Raw genomic sequence first — 17,929 nt, 5'->3', positions numbered from 1 at the left:
GAGCTGTGCAGTGTTGTGGACATGCTTGAAAAGTGCAGGAAAATAATTGGTGTGGGAAATGCTGTAGCTGGGGGCCTGAGCTGCAGAACAGTTGCTTTTATGAAATTGGGAACTGCAGAGTACAATTAGCTGTCATTAATTTTGTTGAATAGAAATATGTTCCATTTATTGTACAATCAGGAGCCAGGCTTGAATGAGTTTAAATAGATGAAATCTAAATTATACTGACAGTCCATTAAACAGCAGCAAAACCCCTTAAAGAAAATGGATTCACTATGATACCGGTTTATAATAAAATCATTTGCCAAATAAGAACTATAGTCCAGGCACTGGGAATACTCCTGTGAGCTTCAAATGAACACAGTAAATTGGTTGAGCCATTTATTGCAGAGCAGGGCTCCAGCTCCTGCTTCCCTGACAAGGAGCCAGCAGTGCTGCCTGAAATCTGCTCAGCAGGAAGGGCCCCTGAAAGATCAGCCTGGCAATTTGTTTGTCGTGAGCCACGTGGGGAGGAGAGGCATGCAGGGCTCCCACCTGGGAGTGGGGATGCAGGGCTCCCACCTGGGAGTGGGGATGCAGGGCTCCCACCTGTGAGTGGGGATGCAGGGCTCCCACCTGTGAGTGGGGATGCAGGGCTCCCACCTGTGAGTGGGGATGCAGGGCCCCCACCTGTGAGTGGGGATGCAGGGCTCCCACCTGGGAGTGGGGATGCACAGCTCCCACCTGTGAGTGCCCAGCCCCCACCTGTGAGTGGGGATGTGCAGGGCCCCCACCTGTGAGTGGGGATGCAGGGCCCCCACCTGTGAGTGGGGATGCAGGGCTCCCACCTGTGAGTGGGGATGCAGGGCTCCCACCTGGGAGTGGGGATGCAGGGCTCCCACCTGGGAGTGGGGATGCAGGGCTCCCACCTGGGAGTGGGGATGCAGGGCTCCCACCTGGGAGTGGGGATGCAGGGCTCCCACCTGGGAGTGGGGATGCAGGGCTCCCACCTGTGAGTGCCCAGCTCCCACCTGTGAGTGGGGATGCAGGGCTCCCACCTGGGAGTGGGGATGCACAGCTCCCACCTGTGAGTGCAGGGCTCCCACCTGTGAGTGGGGATGCACAGCTCCCACCTGTGAGTGCCCAGCTCCCACCTGTGAGTGGGGATGCTGCAGGAGCCCCAGCACGGGTTTGGCAGTGCCAGCCCCCCTGGCTGGGTTTGTCTCTGAGCCCCTTCCCAATGCATTGCTGCTGCTGCTGCAGGTTTGTCTCCAGTGCTGACCTTTGTGTGCAAGGGTTTGGCACTCTCCTGAGCCTGGGGTGCAGGCACGTTCACATTTCAGCCTTTAAACCCACTGAGGGCTGTGGATGTTGATTCTGATCCTTTGGGAGGTACCTCTTGCTCATTAATGATCTGTGGCTGCTGGCACCCTGCTCCTGGTCACACTGAACTGTTCTGGGGGTGCTGAGGGTGCTGGCATTTAACCCTGGTCACACTGAACTGTTCTGGGGATGCTGAGGGGGGCTGGCATTTAACCCTGGTCACACTGAACTGTTCTGGGGGTGCTGAGGGGGGCTGGCATTTAACCCTGGTCACACTGAACTGTTCTGGGGGTGCTGAGGGGGGCTGGCTTTTAACCTGGAGCACCTGGGAGGGTCCTGGGCCTCCCTCTGGCCCTGGCTCCGAGCAGTTTGTGCAGAAGGGGCCAGGGTTGCCTGCTCAGGCTGCCTCAGGGGCTGGATGGGGCTCTGGGACCACTGAGCCTTTTCATTTCAGGCAGCAGGATGAGGAATGTAAATATTCCTTCATTCAGGAGAGTAAATATCCTTCCCCTGCTGGTCCCACAGCTCGAGTTCAGAGTTTATACATGGCTGTACACACATGCAAGGAGTGAGCTGTGGCTGCTGAGACCTGATGGGGAGGGATTGTAGAGAATTCCTTGACACGGGCTTTCAAGGAATCTCCTCCCTGTGGAAGTGTGTGCTGTGCAGAGAGCCCGTGGCTTTTTTCCTTGGATGATGGAAGTGTTGACTCATTAGGTAAAACATGAAAGGATTCTAATTGTGGAGATGGTTACTACAAAAACGGCAGCATTTAAGCTGCTAAAGGTTCAGAAAATGGAGCTGGTTGGGTGCTTTTCCAAGAGAGTTTTTTACATCCGTGCACCGAAGCTCTAATTTTAAAAGCAGCTTTTAGTGTGGGAATATTAATGTAACCCTTCAGAAGTAGGGCACATCTGGTGAGTATCACAAGCCCAAAGGCAGAATGACTGTGTACCATGTGTCAGGGAAATGCTTCATCTCCAGTGGGACGTTTGACACGAGATGGGAAGTGAGCAATGCGCTCCTGGCTGGGGCTGGCAGGGAACCCAGGGCTGTGCAGGGCACTCAGCATTTCCCTACTCTTTTGCAGAGCTTATGGAAAGCCCTTTTCTTTTTATTTTTGTTAATTTCCTTTCAGAGCATTTGCTGGTTTGTCATTGCTAACTCAGTGACTGAACACATCAGATGTTGAACTTGTCTGAGTTTTGGGTGGCTGATGTGAGCGCCTCTGTAAATATTCTCCTTTTCTGGGGGGCATCTTTTGAGTTCCTATCATCCCCAGCATTGCTGTGCACCTGGATAAACTTGTTTTTCTTATCTGCCTGGCCTCTGGTGCTTTGGAGCCTTGTAACTGGATGTCATCATTGTTTTAAGCTTGGCAGGCAGCCAGCAGTGCCTCCCTGACTGCAGCCCAGAGTGAGTTTTTATCCACAGGAGGTGCCACAGCCCCTCACTCTGTGCCAGCCATTGCACAGGGATGCTGGGCCGGTTCTGCCTCCTGCCTGATCAAACTCTGCAAAATGAGGCTTGCACAGCCCACATACCAAGGGGAAAAAATAACAAAGCTCTTGCAAGTTGTGGTGCTGTGTGTGTGTGGAATCTCTCTCGGTCCCAGTGAGCCCCCAGGAGCTCTGGAGGAGCAGGGTGTGCATGGATGGTCCAGCTGGTCCTGGGCAGGGGCTGCAGCCTTGGCCAAGGCACTGCTCAGCCAGGAAATCTGGGATAACCGGGGCTGTGGGAGTGCTGGGATGTGCTGGGACTGCTGGAACAATTCCTGCTCAGCCAGGAAATCTGGGAGAACCAGGGCTCTGGGAGTGCTGGGATGTGCTGGGACTGCTGGAGCAATTCCTGGTCAGCCAGGAAATCTGGGATAACCGGGGCTGTGGGAGTGCTGGGATTGCTGGGATTGCTGGAGCAATTCCTGCTCAGCCAGGAAATCTGGGAGAACCGGGGCTCTGGGAGTGCTGGGATTGCTGGAGCAGTTCCTGGTCAGCCAGGAAATCTGGGATAACCGGGGCTCTGGGAGTGCTGGGATTGCTGGAGCTCCCAGATAAGCTGGATTTGAAATGTGTCTTACAAAACTCTGAGATTTTGGAGGTTTTCTGTAGAAACCCAAACAAGCCCATGAAAATCCCTGGCAGGACGGTGGTGTTTGTTGTCTCTGCTGTGTTTTGAGCAGCAGCTCCTTATCTGTGTGTCAGAGGGGTCACCAGGACGTTCCTTTCAATATTTGCTCGGCGTTGGGGTTGGCATCTCCCTGTTTAGCAAGCTGTGTGTGAGTTTGCCGAGTTCCAAGGTCAGGATCATTAATCAGGCACTTCTCTCCCATCCGTGCCGTGTTTTCATTCCGAGGGCACTGCTTTTGTTGTAGTTATTGCCAAGACTGTTTCGAACACAACAGACCTTATGTTACTGCAGCCTTGGAGAGCGCAGTTGTCAAAAGCAAACAAAAATAATTACTGTGTTTCTGTCTTGTCAAATGTAATTCGAGAAAGCGCAGGCCTTCCCTGAGGTAAATCTAATTTAAGTTTGCTGTGTTTCATCTGTGATTGGTTGCCTTGGTTTTCTTCACAATTAGAAGAGAAAATATGTTAGTGTTCGGTTCTTAATGGCGAGCTGACCACGAAAAATCTGATTACTTTCCTCTCTTATTTTGGTCTGGTTCACAGGCTGTGACCTGGTCATTGTTATTAACTCAATCCAGAGTGGCCTTTAAATTCCTTTCTTTTTGTTTTCCTAGCAAAATGTCTATTCAAATCAAAGTTAATTTTTATGCAGTTTATTCCCTTATTTATCATCATAAATAGTTTCTATTTTTAGATCACGCTCAGAATAAATTACACAATATGCAAATGCAATGGTGGTTCTTTCAAAGTTTAAGCTGTGTTTGAATTTATCCTGTTGTTATGCTCTTTCTTGGAGGCACAGAAGTTAATGCCCATTATTGTAAAATCTTGTGTTTTCAAAGATTGCGTTTATATCGAAAGCCGCCGGCCGAACACGCCCTATTTCATCTGCAGCATTCAAGACTTCAAACTGGTAAGGAACATTTTCACCTCTCCTCCTTTCCCCTGCCCCAGGCTCCAGGGGGGATATTTCTTATATTTCTTAGCCTGGGTCCCTTCCTGCAGCTCCTCTGAGTGAAGCTTTACCCTCTGAGCCAGGAGCTGGTTTTATTAAAGCCCAGCTCTGTCTTTGGGGCACCTCAGGAGCTCAGGCTGTGATCCCTGGCCTGTTCAGCTGAACAGAAACCTGAACTTGGAGTTGTGTTGTGGGGAAATCGGGGCTCAGGAAGTTCAGTGTGGCTGTGCCTTGTCCAGCACAGCTCTGGCATGAGGGCTGGCTCGTGGCAGCCTCTGCATCTCAGCTGGCCGTGGGCTGGGGGGACACCCCAGCAGGGTGGGCTCTTTAGTGGGGAGAAGCAGAAAATAACCTTGAAGAGCTGTTAGCACTTCATTCTCCAGCAGGGAGAAGTCAGGGAGCTGAGCAAGACCAAAGCAGAGCAGGGTTTGGAGGTTCAGCCTGTGCCCCCTGTCCCCCCTGGGTGGAGGAGCTGCCCCCAGCCAGGGACAGGGCTGGCACCCGGCAGGGCTCTGGGAGCAGGACATTTGGGCACCTCTGGGAGTTTGGTACTGCTGCTCCTTATGGCTGTATTGAAGTCCTGAGCACACAATAAACTCTCCTTATCAGTGCAGTGTCTGCAGCCATAGATCACCCAGGCTGCTGCTATCAGAATAAACCAACCTTCCTTCCTTCCTTCCTTCCTTCCTTGCAAGCTTTTCCAGTTACTCTGTGAGCAGCACAGAGATGTGCCTCTGCTGATGTCCCTGCTGATGCTTGGCACTTGTGGGCTTGTTCCCTCTTTCCTCCCCCTGTTTCTGGGGAGTCCCTGGGTTGGCAGTGCCCCTGGGCCCCTCCTGCCCATCAGCAGCTGCTCTGGGTCTGCCTGGCTTCCAGTTCCTCTGGGTTCTGCTGGCATTGCTCAGGAGGGAACAAAAGCTGCAGCCTCTGGGGCTGGGCCACTCATTTCAGCTCAGGGAATTGCAGCTTTAGTACCTTTGGGTGGTTTTGAGGTGATTTCTCTTCACTCCTGTTTTCAGCACACAAAGGACTCGGCACCAGGGCTGCTGGCCAATTTTGCATAATTTTTGACATGGAAACGGTGTCTCTGTTCTGTGTTCACTTTTGCCTGCTCAGATTTCTCAAATTTCTCTGTGAATTTAATCTTTCTTACTGACATAATGCATAAAAGGAACTTGTATAAATGACAAAACCAAAACCCTCTTGATGCTGATTATACCAGCAAGAATAAATCCCCAGTGTGTGTGTGGCTGCTGATTTTCCTGTTGGGGAAAGAGAGGATGAGCAGTGGAAAGGACACTTGATTTCTCTTCTAGTGTGAGATACCAACAGGAGAACAGCCTTGTTTTGCCTTCAGCTAAATATGTCAAGTGAAGCAGGAAAGTTAAAGTCAACAGCTTTGAAATGTCGCCTCCTAATTAAATACATTATGTGTTGGTTGTCACAAAATAAAAGTTTCTGGCTGAGTGTGTGAGCCTTACCTCGTGTTTCCCCTGGTTCGAGGGGCAGTCTGGGGACAGGAGGTGACAGGGGTGATTTACTGATCAAAGCAGGAACATAAAGTTACATTTAGGAACATGAGAGGGAGTTAAAGATGACCCACTGAAAAGCAGGATGATCTTGCTGGACCAGGATGACTGTGGTGCTTTGGGTTTTGTTTGGAATTTTGCAGAACTTTGAGCAGTTCTCTGGGAATCCACTGGTTTATTTTTGCCCTCCAGCCCTGAAGTGTGAGAGTGCTGGCTGGTAAAAGTGCAGCTTCCTTTTCCTGTCCTCACAGAAGGATGGGGTGGCAGGTCAGGTGGGAAGGTGTGCTGTCCATAAATGCTTTTCTTTGTTTGCTTCACCAGTTTGAATTATTGAGCTTAAAGCATTTTTAGAGTGAAATTGCTGTTGTGTCTCAGAAGAGCATGAGATAGTTGTCTGTATCTAAAAAAAAAGGCAGTGGATGATTTTTTTCTCTGCTGATTGGGTTATTCTGTGCTGTCTGTGTCCCAGAACATTTTATTAATCTCTTTTTGGTGCTAGTTCATTTTCTTTGGATTAATGCTATCCTCTTTCAGGATTCAAGACCAGATTATTCTTGAGGACTTTGGTTAGGAACAAGCTGTGGTGAGGCAGGATTCAATCTGAGTTTGCTCTGTTGCCTTACATGTTTTAATTGGTTAGCAGCTCCTCCTTCATTGCTCATACTCAATATTTGCTCTCCCTCCTGTTGGGGCAGCTGAGCCAGTGCTTGGGTTCAAGTGGTCTCGTGGAAATCTGGATTATGCAAGGTCATGATTGGCTTTGAAGCAACTTTTCTGCCTTGTTTTTCCCATGGGGAGCACTTCTTCCCCCAGTTTAAGCCTGTCCTATCAAGTTTACAATGTCAGTTACTTTAAAAGTGTTCTTTAAAAAAAGGAAACAGCAAAATGTGATTGGGAAGCTGGAAGGGGGAGAAAGCCTGTGAAGGGCAGAGTAATGTGGCTTTAATACTTTCCTGGCATTGCCTGTTGAACAGCTTTAAGGAGGAAAATGTTGTTTTCAGGATGGTGAAAGTGAGATCCTTAACTGGGATTCAGGCTTTGCTTGCTCTGGGTGTTTTTGTTCCAGAACAATCTTACAGCTTGGGGTTTAAATTACACAGGCAAATCAATAAAATGGAAGCAGTAAATGCTCTGGTGCATTAAAAAAACATAAGTTTCTCTGATTATTTTTTTCTGTGGAAAACGTTCAGGTTGTTTGCATCAGGAATTGTCTCCTGGATGTCAGTCTGCTCTTTTCCCTTCATTCTGCAGCAGCACCAGTGCATTTTTAACAGTGCAGTCGTTCCCACAGCAGTCTGCTGCTGTCAGAAATCCCCATTTCCTATTCATCAGGAAGTTAGGGAAGCATGCTTCTCCTTCATTTCCATTTGGCACGAGTCAAACATGTTCAAAATCCCCAGGCTTGACGAAGTGTTCCTTAACTGCTCTGTGGTGCTACAAATACCTGATCAAAGGCCAGGAGCAGAGCAGGGCTGGCTGAGCCCTGCTGGGGCTGGGAATTGTCTGCAGCTCTGAGCAGAGCAGCATCCAGTGCTGCTTCACCTTTCCCACACTGATCCAGTCTTCACTCAGCCCATGTCCTGTCGTGGTGGGCTCTGAGCTCTGCTAGGGATTCACCAAACCTGGCCCAAATCGCTTTGATCTCCTGAGCTTCTGGCACGGGAGTGGCACTGGAATTTCTGGGGGAAATGGCAAAGGATCTGCTCAGCCAGTCCTGTTTGTCATTCACACCCAGCACCTTCTGCTGCTTCCTTCCACCCACTGCCCCCAGGAGGAAACAAGTCCTTCTGTCAAAAATTCCCTTTTAATTGAAGAGTGCTGTGTTTTGAAAGTGGAAATTCTCACTGAATTTCCTGTCAGATCAGGCCATTTGAAGAAACAGATTTGTATTTTCTTCAGGCTGAGGGTATGGCTTCAGAGCTAAAGGGATTTTTAATTAAATAGTAGTATTTAATGTGTTTCTTTTGTAGTTTACACTGATTGTAATACAAAGAATTATAAACAGTGAAATTTCCTTTTATCTCTTTGTTTGTGGTTAACAAGTCCTAAAATTCTGTCCATTCTCTTTATCTTAATGAAAATGTTGATTGTGATTACTTCTGGCTGATGAAAACACACAATTAAAACTCAGCTGAGTGACTTGTGTGAGAAAATCCAACAAATGTGCAGAAATTCAGTTCCTGTGTGCACCCAGTGGGTTAAGGGACATTTTGTAACCCCACACCTCAGATGCAGAAATTAAACCTGCTTTAGGGAGCAGGCTGTGATGGGAAATCCAGCAGGAATGTCCCTGTGAATCCTTCAGGATCTCAGCAAAGCTCTCTCTGCACAGAGCTCAGCCAGGGAAAGTGTCCCAAGCTCTGGGTGTCCCTGGTGAAGCGGCCTCAGGAGTGGTTGGGAGCAAAAAACCCCTGCAGTGTTGGTTACAGGATTGTTTTATCCCAATCAAAGTGTCTTCCCCACCTGAATAGCCAGCTGTTGGCTTTAAATGTATGATACAACAGCAGTAATTACATTTCAGATATGAATTTATTAATTATGTAGTGCCTCTAAACCCATGCGGATCCAGCTTTGATTAAGGCTCAATTTAAATATCAAAAGTAGTGCAGAGCCATGTCTGAGGGAAATAAAGGGCTTTATCTGCTGCAGAGATCAGAGTGGGAGAGGTTCACTGGATTGTGGGGTTTGGGAGAGGGGCACGAGCTCAAGGGGGGATTGCCTGGGAGCTGAGCTGGGCCAGGGAGGCTGGGCTGGTTTGGGTGAGCTCAGGTGAGCTCTGGTGGCTGTGATGCTTTGGGGATGTCCTGGGTGAGCTCAGGTGAGCTCTGTGCTGCTTTGGGGATGTCCTGGAGCAGCTCAGGTGAGCTCTGGAGGCTGTGCTGGTCTGGGTGAGCTCGGGTGGCTCTGCTGGCAGCAGCAGCTCCAGCTCAGCCAGGAGGGGAAGGGGACACAGGGACAGGAGCCTGGGACTCTCCCCCAAGGAGCTGATGTGCGTTTTCCCTGGGACAGAGGTGGAGGTGAAGGGAGAGGTGCAGAAGGAGGCAGAGGAGGCAGGGGTGGCCGAGGAGTGCCAGCCAGAGGAGAGGCAGCTGCTGCAGGCGGGCTCTGTGAGATCCGAGAGCAGCTCATTGCTGCAATTACACTCATTTATTGCTGCATTCCTACAAACACAGCAGAGCTGCAGACCTGCCCTCCCATCCTGCCGTTCAGACCTTTCCTGGTGTGAATTTCCAGCTTGGATAAATGAGTCCAAATTGCCTTTTTAAGGTTTTCCTGTGCTCCAGAGGGACCCAGAACACCACCAGCAGATGGATTTCAGCAGCCTGTTTGTGCTTTCTGCATCCTGCCTTAATTTGATGTCACATTTAAAATGCTAATGGCCACACTCTGAATGGGAGCATCAGAGGGAAACTTTACACCGGGAAAACGCTGAATTTGCCACACAAAAGGAAACGTTATTAATTGTGCTGCAGTTGCCCTTTGTGCCTGTGTGTTTACTTGATTGAAGCATCTTGACTGTGGAGCTTTCTCCTTGAAGCCTGATTTGAATGGAGTATACAGCTGGATTGCCCCAGGGCCTTGTAACAATTTATAGTCTGCATGGAAAGGCAGAAGTGCATAAAAAGACAGTTGTGAAATGCTGCTAGTGCCCTGTAATAGAAAATCTGGCTGTGATGACCTTGGCTGCCTGGGCCTCTGGGATCGCTTTGCTCCCATCCCAAGGATTATAAAAGGGAAAGTATTGCACCTCACCTGGAATAAAGGAGGGGGAAAATCGCAAGAAATTTGTTTTTCCAAATTCTGCAGTTCGTGCTTCCTCTCCTTTGCATTCCTCCTGCATATGGCCTTGCATTTTAGCAAACGTGTTAAATTTACATCTGTTATTCTCTGCACTGTTACAGGAGCTGGGGTTTTTGCATGCAAATATCTGGGTGAGGTTTCTGTAGCCACAAGCAGTTATGTATTTAAAAGCCTCATTCTGTTTGCAGATGAATTGATGTTCTGTTCCTGAACTGCAGCTGAATTAATTTGTGGCAAATTTTTCCTGGCCAGTTCCGAGGCAGCGTGACCTTTCCTTTTTGGTGTGGAAAAAATGCTGATTAATACAGATTTTTTTTTTTCCCCCTGCTTCTCCACATCCATCTCTCTTTCTAGGGCCAAAAAAAGGCAAAAAAAAGATTTTCTGCTTCCTCCAGATCATTGCTAAACCTTTTCAAGGCGAGGCTGGCCCGAGCCTGGAGCAGCTCAGTGAGCCAGGGAGGGCCAGAGCAGCCTTGCTAACGGGAGCCAGACGAATGAGGCCTTTGAAGGGGCTCTGAATTATTTAAAATCAAAAATTTAGCCTGCAAATGAGACTGGCTTTTATGTCTAATGTGCAGCAGATGGAAGTGCTGCTGTGGCTGCAGCGGGGCACGCTGGCTGCAGGCTCTGGAGGCAGGGTGGGGAGCAGAGGTGACACTTTCAGGATTGCATGGCAGGGGCTGCTCAGTGATTAAATCCTCTGATGCTGTCACTGAGCCGTGAGGCTGCAGATAACATTCTCTGCTGTGCTGAAAACAAGAATCAATACAAACTCCTTGACAGGGGCTAAATTATTAAATAGAGCCTTCCTTACAATGTTTCATTATCTGGGATTTACCTCAGCTGGTGATTTGTCAGCAGCACAGGGAGATTTGCTGGGCGTTTTGTATTAAAATCATTCCAGATGCATATGAATCCATTTTGATAATTCCCCTCCTTTTTACAATGCTTCTCTGTGTATTTATTTTTTTTTTTGGTTGCTATTACCCAGATGCCACTTTGAATTCTCACACAGATCCTAAGCTGTGCTGCACAGTGAGGTTTGGGCTTGTCACATCTGTGTAAAAATAAATTCTTTTTGTATGGCAGGCTGTTCCCTAAGTGCTGCTTTCAGGCTGTTAAATTAGCAGGGGATTTGCAGTGTCTCAGGTGAGCCTCACAACTGAGGCAGGAGGCACGAGGCTGCTCTGTGGATTTATGGGCACTGGAGTTTCACTGGACTCAGCTGAAATATAGAGCAACATTCTTTTTATTCTGTTGTACATCTTGGGAAGGAGGGCAGAGCAGGAGCCATCCATTCTGAGCTGCTAACCCAGCACATTCTGCATCCCCGAGGTGCTCGGGGCTGTGTGGGGATGCCGTGTTCAGACCTGGCTGTGCCATTTCATCAGGGCCATTATTTGGTCAATTAACGAATGTTTAACGTTCTTGGGGGATTTTGGGGGTGTTTTTCTGAGCGGCCCTGGCAGTGTAATGCAGCAGTGCCAGTGAGTGAATTCCTGCAGAGCTGCAGAGTTATGTCACAGTTACATCATGCTCCTTTGGGGAGGCAGTGCTCATGTTTGGGGTGTAAAGCAGATGGCAGCATTGTTCACAGCGAGGATTAACAGCTGCAACTTAAGGCTCTATGTGTGTTTTTGAGGGCTCAAATCCAGCTCTGCCTCCATTCCTCCCATATGGCCTGGATCTCTGCAATCCAGCCCTTACAATTAGGGGCTACATAAAAAAACAACACAAATATACAAAACACCAAAACAAACAAAAAACCCCACAGGATAATCCACAGGGGGGGTTGTTTTGATTTTTTTTTTCCTTTTTAATGTGATTGCCCTGTTTGTTTTTGCCCCACTTGGCATCCAGCAGTTGGAATTCTCATGGCTGGCTTGTTGGCACAGGAGCACTGGAGGATTATTCCCCAGGAAAGGCTCCTGGGCTGTTTCCCTGAGCTGATATTTATAATTTCATTAAGCCCTTTGTCATGGCAGCGTGGTCTTCACCACCTTCAGCTTTTCATTTTACCTTTCTCCTGCCTTGTTTCCTCCCCCTTACCCAAGGTAAACCTGTTTCCTACACCTGTGCTGAGATAATTGAGTGCTAAATAAATCATTGTGTGCCAGCTGGAAAATACCCAGAAAAAAATGTTATCTCTGGCTTTTAGGGGGAAAAAAAGTATCAAATTGTACATTAGCTGGGTTTTATGTAGCAAGAGAAAATGGAGTTAGAATAAATGTAGCCATGTCCTCTGGTGTTGAATAGTGAGAGCATCTGTCATGTTTAATAATGCTTCTGACCTTTAGGATTATTGAAGTCGAAATTTTCTCTCTGGTCATTTGGGGCTACTTGAGCACTGTCAGATTTCTTGTGGCTCTGCTCAGCCTCCAAAGACACATTGTTATGCTTGGTGAGCTGCTGAGGATAATTCATTAAAGAAATTTGTTTTCCTGCTTTCCAGAGGGTTTCCTTGAAGGATGTGAAATGTCACTGAATTCCAGAGAGTGTCCCACCCCCAGGGATGTGCTTGGGATTGCTCTGTGGGGTGGGTGATGCTTTTAGTGCTGCTGTGGAATAAAGGCACAGCTGAGAGGGACAGGGAACACAGAGGGGAAAGGTGTGGGTGCTCTCTGAACACCTCTTCTGTGCCTCAGGGGCAGGAAAGGCAGAGTCTCCCTTTTTTGGGTACCTGAGTGGCAGGAAAGGCTGAATCTCCCTTTTTTGGGTACCTGAGTGGCAGGAAAGGCAAAATCTCCCTTTTACTCATCAGGGACTGATGGAGCCACTTAGGAAAACCCTTCAAGTCAGCTCCACCTTATGCCTGGCAGAGCTTCAGATGCTCTCAGGCTGGGTTTTATCCCCTGGTGTCACCTCTGGGGACGGGTCCCTGCCTGCCACTCACAGCCAGGGCTGTGATGGATCTGCATTTTTGACACTGCAATCACTGAACACTAATCCATGGAGAATTTGGACTTGTAATTTTGATTAAAGTGATTGATTTTTAAAGCAGCCTCCGTTCGTTTTGGGCCATTAGAGGGTATTTGAAAGGAAAATAACTCTTTAATTAAATTAGTAGTGTGTAAGCATCCTGCTCTGCTTTCTAAGCAGAACTTCTGGGGGTTGTTAAATCATATTCCCTTCAGTTCTCTGTTGGCAGATTTTAAGGTTAAAAGCGATGCAAAATTATTAAGACCAACGAACTGGTGCTGAGCAACTCTTAAACTTCAAATGAAGTTTTTCCTGTGGGAACACACCCAGGTTGTGTTGTTGTGTAAAGCAATTCTTGTCCACCCACCTGGATGTGATATTAATATACCCCACGGAAGGAATGCTGTGTAAACAGCAAAGCGCTTCCCTTTTATTTGTAAAACATTCTTTTCAGACTACAAACACGTCTAAAAGGTTCAGTTTATAGGGAGAATCAAATAAGTGAGATAAAAGAATGTGTGTGTTTCAGTGCTGTGCAATAGAAAGAGATAATTTATGCTCTGTATCTGCGATTAGTGACCCGAGGCTGTTGAACTTCCTCTTTATGGATTGGGAAAATGCTGTGACAGTTTTCAAGGGAATTGCTCTCTTTGAGTTTAAAGAGATGAAAATGGGTCTGCTAACAAGGACCAGCTTCAGCGAGTGCTTTCATATTCCTCGTGTCTAAAAAAAAAAGGAGGCAAGAAAAGCAAAGGCAATTGGGTGCTTTGATATGTGTGACCCCAGAGGCTGCAGCAGCAGCTGGGAATGGCAGCCAGGGCTCAGGGAGCCTCGGGAAGCTGTCCCGGGGTGCTTTCTGCAGGGCCTGTGGCTGGCAGGCTTGACAAGGGCGTTTTCCAGGAGGGGAGCTGCCCTTTGGTGCCGGTTTTCCTGTTCTGAGGGGTTGTGGTGCTTCCCATGTTGATTTTCCAGGGCAGTCCCAAACCTGGGAATTCCTCTGCCTGTGCTGGGCTCTTATCCAGGGTGGTGAGCGCCAGCCTGGACTGGGATTTAGAGCTGCCCTCCCTCAGCTGGGGCAAATTTGTGAGGAAATACCTGAAAAGTGGCTCCTGATGTCAGGTGTGGCTTTGCTGCACCCTCAGAACACGAGCTCTGGGAGGTTTGAGCTGGTTTGGGCCTTTCAGCTGCAAAATTCCATTAATGTGGTGAAATATCATCCTCGGTCTCTGATCTGGAGGTGATTAAACCAGGGGGCTGTTTGTTACTGAAGACATTGGGCCAGGAAAACAAACAGCTGGGAGCACATCTGGAGCATGGCTGCGTCTGCAGCAGGCACAGTAAATACTGAAACTGGAGCTGCTGAGCTCCTCGTGTGCTCCTGGGGAGGCACTCTGGGACCAGGGCTGCAGTTTGCAGCGGTTCAAGGGCTGGGAAATGCCTTTGGCTTTGCCAGTGCATGGATGTTTGATGTCGCTTTTCCGAGGTGCTGAGCTCTCGGGGAGCTCCGGGGCTCTTTGGGGCAGGTTCCCAGGGTGGTGGCACGGCCACAGCTGCAGACAGCTGCACAGGCAGCTGGAACGTGGCCCTCAGTATTGATCCAAAGGCTTCTGCCCCTGACCTCTCAATGTGTCACCGAGAGGCAGAGCTCCTCATCTCATTACACAGTCTCTAACACTGCCATTTCCCCAAAGACAGGCAGTGTGCAGAACCAAGTTCATGGAAGGGTTAAAACCTTTCTGAGAAGATTCTCTTTGGTAAAAGGAAGCTGATGTAAATCATGAGCTGTCTCTAAACCATCAAACCAAGTTTTATACAAATTTCCTGAATGACTTTTGATCATTTTTCTGTTTTGGAAGGTTCCCTGCCAGTTTCTGCGTTTCTGGTAGCTCAGAGAATCCCCCTGTTTCCAGTGGGTCTGGAGAGAAGTGGCTGTGCTGATTGCCTTGGGGTGAATCCTTGTGCCCAGGCCAGGGGAGAGGCATCAGCCCTCATCATCATCATCCTCAGGAGGCTTCTGGAGCCAGAGCCTTTGAGTCTGGCACTGATGGGTTCCATCCAGTGCCTCCAGTAATGGAGGAAATTAATTTGAGCTCTGCATGAGGACTGAGTGCTTTCTGCTGCTTGGTCTCTGAGCTTTCTGCTGCTGGACCTGGCAGTGAATTAACACCTTGACTTCTTTAATAGAAGTTATTAGTGGCTTCATTTGTTGGAGGTGCAATGCTGTGCTGATTATATGGCCCAAGACAAACGATTAACTTTGGAATTGTGCGTTAGCTTGGCTGGCTGTGTTCACTGCAGCTCCAAGCAGAGTGCACATGGTGGCCCTGGGATGTGCTAGAGGTTTAAAAACCACATTTCTTTATTTCAGAGCTGCTTTTCTTGTGCACCATCCTGGCTGTCTGTATGTTCACACTTCCAGCACCCAGGAAAAGTTGGTTTTTTTCTTTTTATCTCTCTCCCAACTTTTCCTCTGAGATTTTTTTTCTGTTCCAGCAGGTAAATGCATCCTGTTTATTCTCAGTGCGGTTATTTCTGATTTTAGTGTTTTCAATATCTGGCTATTTCCAGATGAATGGAGAGCATCTTTGCAATCTTTCCGTTCAGATTAGATTGCAGCCTGTGGAGCTGCTTTGGGGTATGTTTATTTAGTCCTGATTTACATACAAACACAAAGAAAAACTCTAAAGCCCGGTGCTGCCAATCCAGCTATTGACACCAGGGCAGGCAGCACCAATCTGAGTCAGAAATTCCCTGCGTGGTGAGATACAGCCCTGTCTCCTGCAGACTGACATTTCAGATTGCTGCTTTGTTTCCTTGATGAGCTGCTCTGGGTGCTGCCCATTAATTAGGGGCAGGGTTTTGGTGGGGCTGTGTCTGTGCCTGTGTGCCAGCTCCTGCTGAATCCTGTGTGAAAGGCGGATTTTGCTCCGGTTCCCCCATCGGCGGGTCAGTGACACACGTGTTAGAGGCAAACCTTTCAGTAAGTGACCATTTACCGTGAGGGACATCCCTGGGGAGCTGCACAAGGAAACGTTCACTTCCCAGCCATTCATTTCCCAGCACACTCGCTTTCCTCCCAGGAACAGCCAAGTCACAGGCTCTGGCTGCTCACTGCATTTTCTTTCCTTTTCTTTTTATAATTTCCAGCCCCAGCCTGTTTGCAAAGGTGCTTTAATTTTTCCTGGTATAAATTCCCTGCCCACGAGGTGATATTTTAGCAGGCAGCGACTGTTCAAACTCGGGGCTGGGTTTGCAGAGCAAACTCCTGCCTGTTTTATCCTCCAGCTCTTGGTGTGTCTTTGTTCAAAGGTAAACTCCTCGGTGAGATGGTAAAGAAAATGTGGCCTCTTGATATTTAAAAGGTGAGAAATCTATTTAAACTGTGGATGATGGCTTTGAATAGCCCCACTGCTGAGTGCTGCTTGTTTTAATAGAAGTGATAAATACTGTGGCTGCAATTAGATCTGAGCTGTGTGCTATAAATGACATTTAATGGCAAATGTCAGGCGGGGCCCTAGTGGTATCTTCATTCCAGTGTTGCACTTCTTTGGCACAACGCTAAAAAAACCTTAATGGAATTTAATTACCAGAGCATCCATTCACTGATCAGTGAAATGCATTTGTGATCCCATTAGGTGGTGCTGGCTGCTGGTGCTGAGCAGGAGATGCTCAGGAGGGTCCCTGGCACTTCTGGCTCAGCAGCTCCCTCCGAATCTGCTCCTGGGAAAGGCAGAATCTGTGACCAGAGAGGGCTGGGAGGGGCAGGGATGCTGTGGTCAGAGCCAGATTTCGTTCTCTCTCAGGGCGTTAATTACAGCCCGTTAATGACTCTGGGCTGTTCGTGCAGTAAAGCAGAGCTGCGGTGCCTCCACACCTCACCTGGATTTGTCAATTTAGCTGAAATGCATGTTTGTGAGTTTGTTGTGAAATGGGATTTCCCTGCCCAGCTGGGGGCAGGGTGATCCCCTGGGGAGGCATTGATGGAGGGGCAGCAGCTCTGGGGGCTGGCAGCACCCTCCCTGCACAGTTACCTGGAATTCCACTGAATGTGGGCACGTGGGGGGGAAATAAACCCAGGAACCCTGGATGGGAGAAAAGGAAACAGAGCAGAAAGAGACCACAAAGGGCTTAAATGAGGTAGTAAGCAATGACCCATAACCTTCATGGAAGATCTTATGGTTTTATTTTAAGCCTGTCAGTTTTTAAGCAAACTGCTTTTTTTTTAACAAGATGAAATTATCTTTTGTCGTTTAGGATCACAGTGAAATTTTAAGGGTATTTTGTACCCAAGTGTATTTCACTTAAATGAGAGCAGGTGACTTGCTGGTTCTCAGCAAAGTGAGCAGCTTTGTTTCTGGGAAAGCTGATGGAATAAACAGTAGAGTTTATTTTAAATACAGACATCTCTCCTGGTCATCACCTGAAATGAATAATGTTTTCTCCTCTAAAACCTGGATGAGGCTGTGCTCAAGGTGAGACATGAGAGTGACACTGATAAAATAAAGGGCTGACACTGGTTCCACATCAGTCAGCTTTGTAAGACTGCTGGATTTGCTGAACTTCCTTAGAGCTGCCCTGTGCTTGGAGCACAGAGAGCTCCAGTGCTGGCTCCTGCTGAGGTGGGTCTCACTGCTGGCTTCACCAGGCTCACTTTGGTGCCTTGTGGTGCATTTCCAGGTGAGGTGGGTCTCTCTGCTGCATCCACCAGGCTCAGTTTGGTGCTGTTCATTGCATTTCCTGATGGGTCTGTCCTGCTGCAGAGCTGCCACAGTTCTCATGCCCTGCTCTCAGGGCTGTGATTGAGCTCAGGGCTGTGATTGAGCTCAGGGCTGTGCTGAGCTGTGTTTTTCAGCAAGTCTGGCAGCTCCAGTGCCAAACTCCCACGCTGGGAGACAGCAGATGGCATCTCCTGGGCACTGACTGCGGGGAGGGTGGGCAGCAGAGCTCTGCAGAGCTGCAGCCCTGGGGCTGTGGGGCTGCCTCCCGTGCACAGAGCCCTGGGCCGATGTGCCCTGCTGGACAAGGGGTTTGGGCGCTCTGTGCAGTGGAAAGGTGTGCACAGCCTGATGGATGCTGGGGTGGGTCAGGAGGCTCAGGTGTGCTCTGGGCTCTGGTGCCCTCCCCTGCCCTCCTGTGAGGATCAAGGCCCCCAGTGACCTGTGTGTGATCTCTGCAGCCAGTGCTGCTTGGCATTCTGTGGGTGCAGAACAGCCCCAGTGAGAGTGTCCCTGGGGGTGCATCCCCTGGGCTCCGGGCCAGCTGTGGCCCTGCAGGTGTGCAGCGCTCTGAGCACCTGG

At 48.8% G+C, this 17,929-nt stretch overlaps 1 protein-coding gene across 3 annotated transcripts in view; it reads left to right on the top strand.

Moving 5' to 3' along the window:
- The window catches only part of RERE (arginine-glutamic acid dipeptide repeats), a 163,139-nt gene that overhangs the window by 59,697 nt on the left and 85,513 nt on the right, over positions 1–17,929 (top strand). For all 3 annotated transcript variants that reach the window (XM_084220000.1, XM_084219999.1, XM_084219998.1), the window contains exon 3: positions 4,271–4,341. In XM_084220000.1, the coding sequence (XP_084076126.1) occupies positions 4,271–4,341 (71 nt within the window). The remainder of the gene's footprint in view (positions 1–4,270; positions 4,342–17,929) is intronic.

Source organism: Fringilla coelebs (genome assembly GCF_963513975.1).
Source record: "Fringilla coelebs genome assembly, chromosome: 22".
NCBI lineage: Eukaryota > Metazoa > Chordata > Aves > Passeriformes > Fringillidae > Fringilla > Fringilla coelebs.
The sequence above is the reverse complement of the archived record's forward strand: the minus strand, read 5'-3'. Positions and strand labels throughout refer to the sequence as shown.